Source organism: Polypterus senegalus, chromosome 15 (assembly GCF_016835505.1).
Source record: "Polypterus senegalus isolate Bchr_013 chromosome 15, ASM1683550v1, whole genome shotgun sequence".
Taxonomy (NCBI): Eukaryota; Metazoa; Chordata; class Cladistia; order Polypteriformes; family Polypteridae; genus Polypterus; species Polypterus senegalus.
The window spans coordinates 47,662,822-47,674,586 of record NC_053168.1 but is presented as its reverse complement, the minus strand read 5'-3'; the positions used below and the strand labels follow the sequence as shown (position 1 = coordinate 47,674,586).

At 39.3% G+C, this 11,765-nt stretch overlaps 1 protein-coding gene across 5 annotated transcripts in view; it reads left to right on the top strand.

Moving 5' to 3' along the window:
• The first annotated feature begins 381 nt into the window (after window positions 1–381).
• The window catches only part of chn2 (chimerin 2), a 517,847-nt gene continuing 506,463 nt past the window's right edge, over window positions 382–11,765 (top strand). For 2 of the 5 annotated variants that reach the window (XM_039736390.1, XM_039736388.1), the window contains exon 1: window positions 382–1,245. In XM_039736390.1, coding sequence (XP_039592324.1) covers window positions 1,197–1,245 — 49 coding nt within the window. In that variant the 5' untranslated portion in view covers window positions 382–1,196. The remainder of the gene's footprint in view (window positions 1,246–11,765) is intronic. The other 3 variants (XM_039736389.1, XM_039736392.1, XM_039736391.1) reach the window with 3 other exon arrangements.

Here is an 11,765-nt window from a genome sequence, read left to right as displayed (position 1 = left end):
CCAGGAGGGGCAAACATAAGAAAATACCACAATTTTGGGCACACAGGTAATCCACACTTCCAAACGTTTTCGGGTACTCAGTTCATCACAGGTGTACAAAAAATGTAACCAGATGCAGGTGTTAATCGTTTTCGTGTTTTGTTCATTTAGTGATGAAGATGCTACTTTAACGTGTAATACTGTGGACATTATGCGCACGGCATTGAAAAAGTCATGGAGTCGATCGATGTTATTTCTGCAGCATACGAAATAATTGTCCCTCGGCATTATTGTAATCTGTAAGTATGAGAAGTAAGAGAAGCTCGCCGTGGGCTGAGGCGGGCGGCACTCGCATCGACCTGTCGGCAGCCAGCGGGCTCTTTAAGGAGGCGTCTACCGCGACGCAATGTGCCGAGAGTCCAGAAGTGGCACATGGAAACCACACTTTAAGTCCGCTGTGTTCAACATGGCGCAGCCACCAGTGCGCCAAGGACAAGTTTTATTTTTGACATGTCACCTCCGCCTTTGAGCATCCTGCGAACGCGAGTAAACTTTTCGGACAGCACCAAACTCACTCCGGACAGCCCCTCTCTCCACTGTCACGTCTGCACAGCCGATCGCAGAAACGAGTGCGCGCGTGCGATCCTAAACCTCTGCGAGGTCGTGAAGCGCCTGGCAAAGACTGCGGCGTCCGGATCGAAAAAGAGGGGGCCAGTGACACTGTCAGCTTAGCCAGCGAGCAGAAGGACAAGGACGGAAATCAACATCACACCAAACCATCCATATCGCTCCGATCTGACCAGGAAGTGCAAAAAAGAAAGGTGTATGTATTATTTGACAAGAAAGTGAAATGGACAGAGAAGCCGTCACGAGCACCATCTGGGGTTTTGGCGTTTGAAGTGAGAAACCCGAATTAGCGGAGGATGGCAGCATCCAGTAATTCCAGTTTATCGGGGTCTTCTGTGTCCTCTGGTAAGCACATTTTGAAAACAAAAAAGCAGTGTTCGGTGTCATTCTTTGCGAGATTCTAGCTGCGCCGAAGTCCGGTGTTGTAATTCCAGCGCTGCCGTGATGCGCACGCTGACTGACCACTTGGCAGTGAAAAGTTTAACATGGTTCGCGAGGTTGCATTTCCAGCTGCCGAGAGAGAGAGAGACCACGCTTTAAATTGATCCGAGACGAGCTCTGCTTCTGCAAACTGCGTTCGCCTTGCTCGAATGGAAAAGTCTGCTTATTTTTGCACATGCTTCTCTGCTGCCTGCAATGGTGAGTGCTGCTTATCAATGAAACTAATGGCTAATAAGGATGACCAGTTTTCATGTGTGCTTGTGTTGCTCTGGGGAGCGCTTCCTTATGTTTTTATGTTTTGCAGTCCTCCGAAAGCATCTTTCCGACTCTTTCAATCCCCACGGGGGCCCCAACCCCAGATCGCTGTGGCGCGCCTCTCCTTGACATTTCTAACAGCGGGTTGCCTAGAGAGCTCTCGTTTTCCCAGATGATGTGAGAGGTCGCTACGGACGCACTAACAGGCATAGCGGAGATGTTTCACGACTAGCCACCCGAGCGTGAAGTTGCCGAGAGCCGCATTTATGCCGTTCTGCATGGAGAACGACTGTGGCTTTTCCCCGCGGCTCGCCCTCTGCCTCCGCAGCAAGTGACCGCCGGATTACTTACGAGCGAAAGGGCGCGCGTCATCCACTCGTGCGTCCCCGTGGGACCATTAACGCCGCTGGCGTGCTGGAGCGACTGAGCGCGTTCGCCACGCGCCTTGCTCGCCCTGTCGCGTGCGCTTGTGGTGGCAGACAAAAGGCGATTGTGCGGACGTACCTATACGAGCCTTCGTCGAGTTTGTAATTGCCAGGCAAATGTCCGTTTTCAGCGAGCGAACTACGGGAGTCTGCCAAAAAAAAAACGAGCAGAACGGAGAAGGTTGAGTAAGAATTTCACAATTACACTGGACAGTGTGTGGAACAATACAAGAAATGTGAACCGCGGCAAAAAATATTTAATGTTCGCTTGCAGTTGGAGCCAAGGTTTATGGGCTGAGTGCACTCGGAGCAGTGCTCCAAATTATGCGGGGCTAATTAGTCTCCTGTGTTTAGCTGATGTGCTTCCAATAGCCGATAGAGTAAAGTGCATGAGGGAGGCAGATAACCGAGAGAAACCCTGCAAAAGAAAGCACTTTGTGAGAAGTTCATAAACTCTTCCAGGATCGTGACCGTTACAAACTGTTATTTACCGTATTCCCGACGCCCATTTCTAATGATGTAGCAGGTTAGTACGAGGTATGTGGCCGAGACTAACCCTGGATTGGAGACCTGGCCCAATTCTGAACCTGCTTGCGCTTGCACCCTTTCCGAATTAAGTGACCAATTCAGACATGCACTTCTTTAGGATGTGTGAGGCCACTATTGGATGCTATGAAAACCTCCACAATCATAGGGAATATGATTCCGCACTGATGAGTTTTGACGTAATAGGGTTACCCCCACTCCCACCTAAATGAACATTAGGGTATGGCAGTGAACTGCAGAGCATGCTCATCACTATAGAAAAAGTTGGATCAGTTCATCCTTCATAGTATACCCCATTGTGGTAACAAGTAACTTAAGTGGGTTTATTCAAGTCAAAGAAATGATTTGATTGAAGTGAATAAAACTAAGACGAAACAATCCGAAATTGCAATGTTTTACTAAAGGAAAATCTGCTTTTGGTTGAACCTAATTTGCTTTTATAAATACAGACCAGTTTTAACTCTGACACGACTGTAGTTTTTAGGTTAAATGCAACCTAAACATTCTCAGTATGTCCAAATTGAAGTTGTCAACTGGATTTACTCAAATGTATAATTTTATGTGGTGACATCCAACTGAGTACTACAAAAATTAGTTTGATTAAAAAAACAGCCATAGTGAGAATACATTGCTTTTTTAAATCAATGTAATTTTCTTAAAGCAGGTCATGGTGCATTAATAAAATTTGTCTGTGATACTCATCCTAGACGACCTGAAATCTAAGTAATCAGTTGGCCTCAGTGTTAACGCTTGAGGGGCACCATCTATTGCAATGTATTTTGTAATACATGCAGTAATCAAATGGATTGCATTTGTCATTCCAACAGGTGGTGCACCACAAACATTTGTAGTAATACAATGGATAACTACAAATGTTTGGGATGAAAAATTCAATGCATAAGACTCTGTTACCATTTAGTATGGGATTCATAAAAAATATTAATGTTTTGTGATGCGCCATCTGCTGCAATGACAAAAGCAATGCATTTTACTACTACAGATGTTTGTGATGTGCCATCTGTTGGAGTGGCAAATGTAATACATATATCTCAGTTATATGCCATATGTATTAATAAAAGCAGTGGTAATGTTTGCAATGCACCATCTGTTGGAATAGAAAATGCAATGTATTTTATTACTACAAATGTTTATGATACACCATCTTTTGGAATGTAAGTTGAAATGTATATGTCCCAGTTATTTGCCATTTAATATAGGATTTGTTAAAGCAGTGTTAGTAATGCACCATCTGTTGGAATGACAAATGCAATGCATCTCTCTCTGTTATATGCCATATGCATATAAAATACAATGCATTTCATTACTACAAATTTTTGTGATGCACCATGTATTGCAATGACAGAGACATAGCAACCCAAAGAACACACAGATGCATAGACAAACAGACATTTGTCCTTTTATTAAGGTGTATTTTGGAACTTGCCCACTTGTAACAAATTGAGCTAAAAAAAAAGTACTGTACAATAACACATCACCATTTGTGGTACAAAAGACATTGCAAAGGTAATTCACTTGTGGTATTAATACAATTATTAACACTTGACGATTTTCTCACATTAAACATCTATCCATCCATTTTCTTAACATACTTTATCCTGTGCAGGTTTGTGGGGAAGCTGTAGCCAATCCCAGCAAGCACAGAGCTCAAGGCAAGGACAATATCTGAACATGGCACCAGTCCATTGCTGGGTAAACACACACTAGGGCAAGTTTAACATCACTAATCTTTCTAGCTTTCATGTCTTTGGACAGTAGGAGGAAAGCAGAATACCAGGAGGAAACCCACATGAACACTGGGAGAATATGCACAACTCCATTCAGGGAGTCCCGGGATATGAACCCTGGTCTCCTTGTTGTGAGGCAGCTGAACTACCAATGCACCACCCTAAAGCATGTTACATGTAAGGTTTTCTGTAGTGTCGTTCCTTTCATCTTTTTTGATTCTTGTGATGAAATGGAGAGGAATCACAACGTCTTCAGAGACCCCTCACACTGACCAAAGTTTGGTGATATTTGAAGACATGTGACAAAAGGGAAAGATAAATCACACTATGTTCATTTATATTAGTTAAAGTATTTAAAAATCATTTAAAAAAATCAATGTCCATGTTCACTTTTTTCATTCTAAATTTATCCTGTTTGTACTGTGGGATGAAAGCCAACATTGGCAATACACCTTTGCCAACACAAAGGTGGCACTCATCCAGTACAACACTCAGAATGTTCCCAACTCAGGTATTAAGGCGCAGTGCTACCCATGACATCAGTGTGCCACCTGCTGTGACCTCTTTAAGCCTAAAGCCGTTTGGCTAATTTTTGTTTTCAACCTTATTGGAAGAGGTGATGCTGGTAACTTCTCAGTTTATTTTAGCTGGAGACAGGACCCTAATTTGAATTTAATGTAAAGCTGGTTGTACAAGACAGTCAGCACATTCTCCAAGTAAGAGACACAGGTGCTGTGGTACCCTGTGGTCTTTAAACATTCATGTCTTTAAACTGACCCCAGTGTGAGTGAGTGTGGGTGTGTGCATGAGTGAGCCCATCTGGTGGTCTGGGTCCTCATTCGGTGTTTGTAGTGCTACCAAGATGTACTCCAACTCCATGTGCACATGTATTGCAATAAGCAGGCTTTGGGTATAAATCACTGGATGTGTGATTGGAGTCACTTTATTTAAAAACGTTCTGCTGCATATATTTCCTTTGTGTGTTCTGAATCTTTTGTTTGGAGTGTGGCAGTCCATCTGTACCAGGACACCCCACCCCCAGATTAAGGTTTGAAGTGATTTTTATTGCAGTGTGCAATTCTATTCCGTGAAGATGAGGTAGCCTTGTTTGAAAAAGAATGTTACAAAAATTTGGGAGGACACTGAGGCTAGAGTTACCTCCTCCATCTTTCTATCTTCCTCTTTTTTGAAACATTGGAATATTTATTGTTGGGAAGCAATGGAAATACATTTTTAGGAGTTCCCTGAATCTGATGTTTATAGTGGCTCCCTGGTAAAATAAAAATCTACTGGTCTAGCGGCACCATCCCCAGTGGTCATCTGGATTTCCTTGAGATCTTTAATGAAATTATTGATTGGAGTGTTTACTTAGGTTATGAAGACCACACTGGTTTGATCCAGTGTTTAAAATTTCCTGAATTGTAAGACGGCCCTGAAGGCTTTGCCTGTTAATATGTGTTGTGAGAAAGTGGCTTGCTATTTTGGTTAGTATTACGTATCATTGTACAATAGCTTTGTTCTTTCCACTCATTTGTTTTGATTTGTCATTTTCAAACTAACATCTTTTCATCTTTCACTTTTAGCAGCAAATCTAATTAATGGGGTTCTCAATTACATATTTCAGACAATGAGTGTGTTCAAGTTACATCCAAAAATAAACATTTACTGAAGATAGCATTTGTCAGTGAATAGGTTTATTCTGTATCATGCACTTAATAGACACTTTAACATTTCTGACAAAGTAAATATGATGCATACGTCCATGCACATGAAACAACCATCCATCCATTATCCAACCCGCTATATCCTAACACAGGGTCATGGGGGTCTGCTGGAGCCAATCCCAACCAACACAGGCCACAAGGCAGGAACAAATCCCGGTCAGGGCGCCAGCCCACCGCAGGACAAACACACCCACACACCAAGCACACACTAGGGATGCAGCAACCTGCATGTCTTAGGACTGTGGGAGGAAACTGGAGCACCTGGAGGAAACCCACACAAAACACGGGGAGAACATGCAAACTCCACGTAGGGAGGACCCGGGAAGCGAACCGAAAATGAAATGAAATATAAAAAAGGTTTAAATCATCAGATAAGGTAGCAGCAGCAGTAAAACATCCAGTAGGTATAGTTTTCCACACTGTGCATATTTCTTCCTTGAGATTCAAGAATGCTAAGGCTATCACATGAACATCTTGTTTACACTTTCTCCAAACTGAATATTGCAGTTTTGCTTTCTATTTACATGCATGATCTAATTGACAGTTCCCTGATTTCACTGTCAAATACTAAAACTGGACAGAAAGAGAAATTTGTTTCTGTTAGCTTGATACCATTGCTTAAATGTAACCATCCATCCCGTTTTCTAAATGCAGTGCCCTGCATTCATCACTTTCATTATTTGTTGTTCAAAAGTTGTTTTTAGTTATACTTTTTTGAAAATGTATTTGATGGCAAGGTGCTTACCTTATAAATGAGAATGTGATGTGGTTCTACTGATGAAATCATTAGCAGAACTTTATTTTCTGTGTTTTTTTAAACAATCATTCGATCCATCCATTTAAAAAGAACTTTTCTTCTGTAAAAGTTGGAGAGCAGTCACATCCTAACATGACAGGATCAAGCCAGCCCTGTTTGGAGCACAATTCAGAAACAGGCAGAAACAAACACAATTTCACACTGTCTCACTCTCTGGCAATTTATAAAAGCCACTAAGTCTCACTGGACGTTTCTAAGCTGTTCGTGGAAAACCATACAAACTCATACAGACTCCATATAAAATTACCAGAACTCAAATGCTTGGAAGCAGCAGTGCAGTGCCACTGAGCCATACATCATAAAGCTCTCTAGAAACAGAAAAAAAACTTCTTAAAGTGACCCACCTTCAGAATCTACAGTCTAATACCTTAAATAAAGGCAAGTAATACCAGAATGATACTGAGGTGTTTCACACCATTTATGGGATTAGTATTGTCCAAGTAGTCCTGTAATTATTTCTTCCACTTATTACAAATGTTACAGTGCAGTGTCCAATATTCAGACTGCACAGTATGCATGCAATGACTTGAAAAATAAACAAATTAGGATGGCACAATAGAACACAAGCTTCACAGCCCTGTGTGGAGATGTCATGTCCTCCCCATGTCCACGTGATGTTTTGCTCGTCCAGCATTCCACAGATATGATGGTTAATAGGACTAGTAGCTCTACATTATTTTATTTGAGTAGATGTGGGTGTGTCAGTGCGTTCCACACATTTTTGGTTTTCAGCTTGCCAGGATGGGCTTTGCAATGCATGACCTTGCACTGGAAATGGCAGATTTATTTATTGACTAAATGAACATATTTTTGGCTCTGCCACAATATGTAGTTTGCCACACATTTTACACATGTCTAGTTGGGTTATGTTATTCTGTTGCTCTTTAAATGTATTTATTTTCAAGAATATCAGAATATGTGTATGTTTTAAAGTACAGCAAAATCACAAAAAATATGGGTGACACTTTGGAAATGGGATAACGTTGCTACCTCCCGATTCTGGTACCTGTATCTCGGACTGGTCATCCTCTATGCAGAGTTTGCTTGTTCTCCCCTAGGCTGCTTGACTTTCTCAGAATACTTTGATTTGTCTTCCCTCATCCCAAAAATATCAGCGTTTAGTTAAGTGGTAGCTCTAAATTGGGTGGGTGTGCCCTGCTGTGGTCTGGGGACTGATGATAGCTTCCAGTTTTCTGTGATACTGAATGGGATAAGCTGTATTGGGAGAAAGAAATGAACGGATGGATGAAAGATGGCTTGCATTTGAAGTACAACATGTGTCCTCTTTCCAAACCAACCAATTGCTATACAAAGAGTTGGACCCAGCAACATTGACTTTAAGGAAGGAGCTAATGCTGTACGCATTTCTCTCCATTCACACACACACTTCCAGATGCATACCTGCCAATTTAGCGTCAACCTAAGGTTCACATTTTAGGAATGTGTGTGAAAATCAGAGTATCCGTCCATCCATTTCATGAGCTTACTTAATCTGAGTAGGTTGAGAGCAAACAGCTGTAGAAATTTCTGAATGAATCATGTTCGCCGTCAGAAATGTATCACAAAAAACTTGAAGTACTTCATTAAACTTTTCAAAAATCTATGTTTATATTAACATACATATTGTGGTAACAAGTATGCTTTTACCTTTCACTGTCCTCAGCTAGTAATGATCACAAGCAGAAAGCAGACAAGCAATAAAACAGCTTGTAATTCCCTGCTGTGTTATGGAATATATGAGTTGCTTTGATTAAAAAAGTTCTTCTTTTCCCTGTTGGAATTATAATAAATTCCTACCTTGATCACTGAGAGTTAATACACTTAGTTTAGAAATGAAATAATTCTTTCAAGAATTTTTCTCACAGAGCCAAACAGGCATGTTCTAACCATGTCATTGAATGGCACTGACAGCATGTTTTAAACTGGATGATGAATAAGAACTTCCTTACTAACTGCATCAATATTCATTTAATATGAACGTGTTGCAATGTTACTGCAAAGTTAACACACAGAGGACTATATAGCTGTTATTATGGAGCACATGTAGCCAGAGAATGAGCAATCAAGCCTTAATATCAAAGTGAACTATTAGTCTTATGGATATTTCACCATTACTTAACATAAATAGTATAAAATAACATCACGTACATTTAGTGATGATAATAATTTGAGTGCATTTAAGAAGTTCCTGACCGTGTCGCTTAATTCTTTAAAATGTATTTTGGATATTTCATATATAAAAATGTTTTTTTTTTCAGAAAGTAGTAAAGAAAGTCACCACAGACATATTTAATACATATTGTTGCTATTTTGCTGAAATGTTTTCTTAGAAAAGTTACAGATACAATTATAAAAAAAACTTGTTTTGTTGTTATTTATTTTTTAACTAGCCCCCCCCAAGCCTTAGGCACCTTGACCTTCAGCTAACTAAATCACCTAAATACAAACATTGGTGTTATGAATAGATAATTTTTTTAATAGATTGTCCCTGTGAAAGAAAGTTTACTGAATCAAAAATAAAAACCACAACTTTATTAATATTTTAGTTTATAATTTAAAAACGGAATAAGAATCTGAAAATCTAACAACATCACATTAAAGTTTGCTGAACTGTGAAAAGAATGATACCTAACATATATATGTAGGTTTTAAAATAAGCCAGATTTAAAGCGTGACAAAAAACGTCACACAAAATCGTTGCACTTTTAGGTTTAGGATTTTATATATATATAAAGTAGATATAGAGTATTTTGCCTAATCTTTCTTCTCGTAACTTTCTTTTATCTTCTTGTAAAGTTTGAGCTACACTGTTTTATGAAAATGTGCTATGTAAATAAATGTTATTGTTATTTTTTGTGAGACTTGTCCATTTTAAGATTTATCGAAAAAATATTAATAGTGCTTTTTAATTGTTCTCCAGAGCTTTATATACCATACACATTATTATTATCTTTTTAAGCATTTAGCAATGTTTTAAAATGCTGGTACATTTAAGATACTGGTAAGTGCCTTATTTAATATGTATAGATTTAATTTTCTTCATCAGATGAGAAAGCGCATGTTAATCATTAGCAGCGCCTGTCTTTTAGTAAGCTTTCTGATTTTAAAATCTGATTCCTTAACATTTGTTTTAAGTGACTTTTTATTGATCGCTGTAAGTAAATAGTAAATGTCTGTATGTGTGTTGAGTAATAATATACTGTTTTCACTGGGCAAAGCCAGAAGGTCATTTGTTTGTTCTGATTGCTTCACTGCTCGGAAATGTGTAAGATCTGGACAGTATTTGTGGCATTAATCAGTAAATGCTGCCTTACATGTTTATTTTTGGCCTTATAAATGTTGTTCTCAGTCTGTTATACTAAGGCAGTTCCCAGTAATTATGCCAATGTTGGATTTATTTACTACTAGATGCATTCTTGGCATTTTGAATTTATTTGCTGCAGATCTGTAAAAAGCAAACTGATAAGCACTTACAGACATGCTGTACACTTTTGACAGTGATAAGAAAGTAGCAGGCTATAGTCAGGATAGCCAGCTATCAATATAGAACTAGATGGCAATTTTCTATAGAAATGGCACAGAGATATTATTTGTTTAAATTATGCATAATGTGGATTATATGGGGTACCTTTGAGCTATTTCTGAACCGGGAATGAATGCCAAGATGTCCTCAGTATATGAAAAATTGTGTTTTTATTGTAAAATAAAGTACATAATTGAGGGTTTAACATGAGGTGTAAAAAATCCAAAAGGGAAAACAACAATCCCTGATCTCTGTCTAGGTCTTCCTGAGCTGGTCAACTTAGTGCTGTGCTTGGCCCACTTCCCACCTTGCTACCACACTGAGTACTCCTGTATCTTACTTATTAATAATGTCTGTTGACCTCAGCCTCTATGGAGCAGTGACTAAAAGGGGCTATTACTTCCAGGGTCAGGAGCATACTCACTTTAACTCTGTGAGCTGTCGTTCTGGTATTTTCTTTCTGGATTTAGGTGTACCTGCTGTCTTGAGCCTCAGTTCATAACTGAAAACCAAGTAAGCCCCAAGAAGTCTGACTAGCCTCTCTGCTACTGTTATGAATCAAGAAAGTACATTTTTACTTTAAAACAATTGAGCTTTTTTTGGTTTTAAAAATAAAGGATTCCATCCTATTAAGTTAATGTGACATTTTTATTTTTACTGCATCATCATTTTGTTTTCTATTGTACCGTGTGTTGGTGGTCCTGTTACAACCTTGTGAGGGGAGTGGTTTACAGACGTCATGCTGTATGAGGCCACCTATGTGACATTTTATAAGCTGCCACTGCGTGTTATCTAGCACCAGAGATTTGGGATTATTTAAAAAAATCTTTATGTGCATTTCTATCTTCTCTGACTTCTTGCACTTCTCCTTTTCACTTTGTTTTTTATAGTCCTAATGCCATTTCACTTGGCCCAGGAGTAATCATCACCTGGGCACACCTTATAAGCTCTGTTGTCTTCTAGTTGTAACCCAATTAAACTCCTGATGTGGCCATATACATTTTTCCCGCCCAAGGTTATAAATTCATTCTTATTATGGCCAAGTAGGGCCTAATCAATATCATACAATAGCCCTTATTATCTGCAGTACTGGTCCCTTCCATGTACCCCTCTAAATAGTTAATTTGGTATTGATAATGTTACATTTTTATTCCCCTCAAGTCTTTTGTCGTAAAATGTGTAGAACCTTTCAAGACTGTTCCAAGCAGCCTTTTTTGATAGTTCATTATAAAAATGATGGTAGTAAGGTATGCAGTTAATTCCATTCCTAAGCAAAGCAGTACTAATAAATGTCCATTGAAAAAGAAAAACTAAAAACAAAGCAGTGATAGTGGGGAGCAGCAAAGCAAAGGCCATGTGACAATGAAAATTTTTGCAAAGCAGCCTTGATGCAAATTTCCAAACCAGCTTATACCAGTTGCTTGTGTTTTTCTACAACTGACAACTGCTAAATTTTGGAGTGCTGTGTGGGAAATTTGCATGTCTGTAAATTGTTTTGCTCTTGTGATGACATGTAAGGGAGGGATTTAGTTTCTTTGTCCATTGGTATGGAATCGATAAATGCACAAGGCTATTGAGAGAAACGTAATGGGAAGCACTTGATGATCATGTTGTAGGATGCCTTGTATGCCATTTGATAGAATACCCAGATGTATAGAGTCTCATGCCGGAAGTTTCATGACT